Source organism: Chenopodium album, chromosome 18 (genome assembly GCF_948465745.1).
Source record: "Chenopodium album chromosome 18, dcCheAlbu1.1, whole genome shotgun sequence".
Classification (NCBI taxonomy): Eukaryota; Viridiplantae; Streptophyta; class Magnoliopsida; order Caryophyllales; family Amaranthaceae; genus Chenopodium; species Chenopodium album.
Genome location: NC_137851.1, coordinates 21,542,434 through 21,544,007, shown reverse-complemented (window position 1 = coordinate 21,544,007; position 1,574 = coordinate 21,542,434). Strand labels below are relative to the sequence as shown.

Here is a 1,574-nt window from a genome sequence, read left to right as displayed (position 1 = left end):
AGACTAGTCTTAACTTGGCTACGATCGTCCAAGGGAAGAACGAAGGTTTGAGCTTGTAAGTTCAGAGGTTTAATTAAGAAAAAGGCCAAATTCAGAACTTGCCGGACGAAATGGCCTATTCGGAATTTCTTCGGGGGTTAAGGCATAATGGTTTCAAGTTTGACTTGCTCAAGAAAAAGGTCCAGCCGTACGCAGGTGTTCGGCGGGAAGCCGAGGCCTACATTGAAGCAGCTGATTTCTGTTCACTCACAAAAGCTGAAGTACCGACCAAGGGGGCTGAGAAGAAGTAATCTTCTCAGCAAGACTTGGCCGGAAAAAAGAAAGACGGAAAAAACAAAAGAAAAGAAGTCTAGGTGGTCGACGGCTAGCAGACAAAAGCCAAGAAGGCCAAGACGTACGAGCCTCAGTATGAGTTTAACAAGGATTGATACTCAATCCTGATGAAAATTAAGGATAAGTTTGAGTTCGAAAAGCCCCAACCGCTGAGAGGTTCGGCCCAGTATCACAACAAAAACAAGTACTGTCATTACCACAAGGACGTGAGACATGACACAAATGAGTGCATCAATTTGAAGAGGTTGTTGGATAAACAAGCCAAAAAGGGCATGCTGAATTCATATGTCTTAAAGTTCACATACACCCGGACGAACAACAAGTCCGAAAAGAAAAAGCAAAATGACAAGGAAGATGATGGAAACAGCACCGATTCTGGCTTTGTGGCTGTCATATCAGGCGGCTTTGCTACAGGCGGCCCTACCATGAAGGGAATTAAGCAAGACCCATGGAATTTTGTAAAAGTAATGCATGCTGAGGGGGTTAAGGTTAAACCTTTCCCAGAAGTAACGGTCAGTGAGGCAGATCAAGGTGAGGTCAAGGCCTTACACAACGACCCTATGGTGTTTATTCTGAAGATAGCTAATTTGAAGGTTAAACGGGTACTGATAGATACGGGCAGTTCGTCTGATATTATCAGCTTGGTCTGTTTTGAGAATTTGAAATTCCCACAAGACGCTCTCAAAGATATCTCTCACCCGTTGGTTGGGTTTGGAGGAAATGTTATACACCCAGCCGGTCAGATAAACCTACCTGTCCGGTTTGGGCCGAAGGGGGAAGGAAGGGACATGGTCGTCGGCTTCCTAGCGGTCAAAGAGCTTACAGGCTACAATGTTATACTCGGCCGCCCTACTTTAACCGCAGCCAAGGCAGTAATTTTTCCTCATCTGATGCTATTGAAGTTTGAGAGGTCGGACGGGAAAATTGGCTTGATTCAAGGAAATCAAAAAATGGCGAAAGAGTGTAACCAATTGGCAGTAAAGCCGACTTTTCGAGGATGAGGAAAGTCATCCGAGCCAAACTCAGATGAAGGGTCACTCCAAGCATACCAGGTCGGCCAAAAGAGAAAGTCGATCAAAAGAGAGCATGCCTAGCAATTAATGACCGTCGGCCGGCCAGAAGAGTTAAGACCCCAGCCAGCCGGCAAACACCAAAATATAGTGCTAGACCCCGATCAACCAGATAGAACAGTCAAAGTAGGCACTATAGCTATGGGTCTGCTTGGACACAACCTGATCAAG

The 1,574-nt window shown here is 45.7% G+C and overlaps 1 protein-coding gene across 1 annotated transcript; it reads left to right on the top strand.

Moving 5' to 3' along the window:
* Positions 1–440: 440 nt before the first annotated feature.
* LOC145591984 (uncharacterized) lies at positions 441–1,334 on the top strand. Its single transcript, XM_081648459.1, has one exon. The coding sequence runs from the start codon at positions 441–443 to the stop codon at positions 1,332–1,334; it is 894 nt and encodes a 297-aa protein (XP_081504585.1).
* Positions 1,335–1,574: the final 240 nt, after the last annotated feature.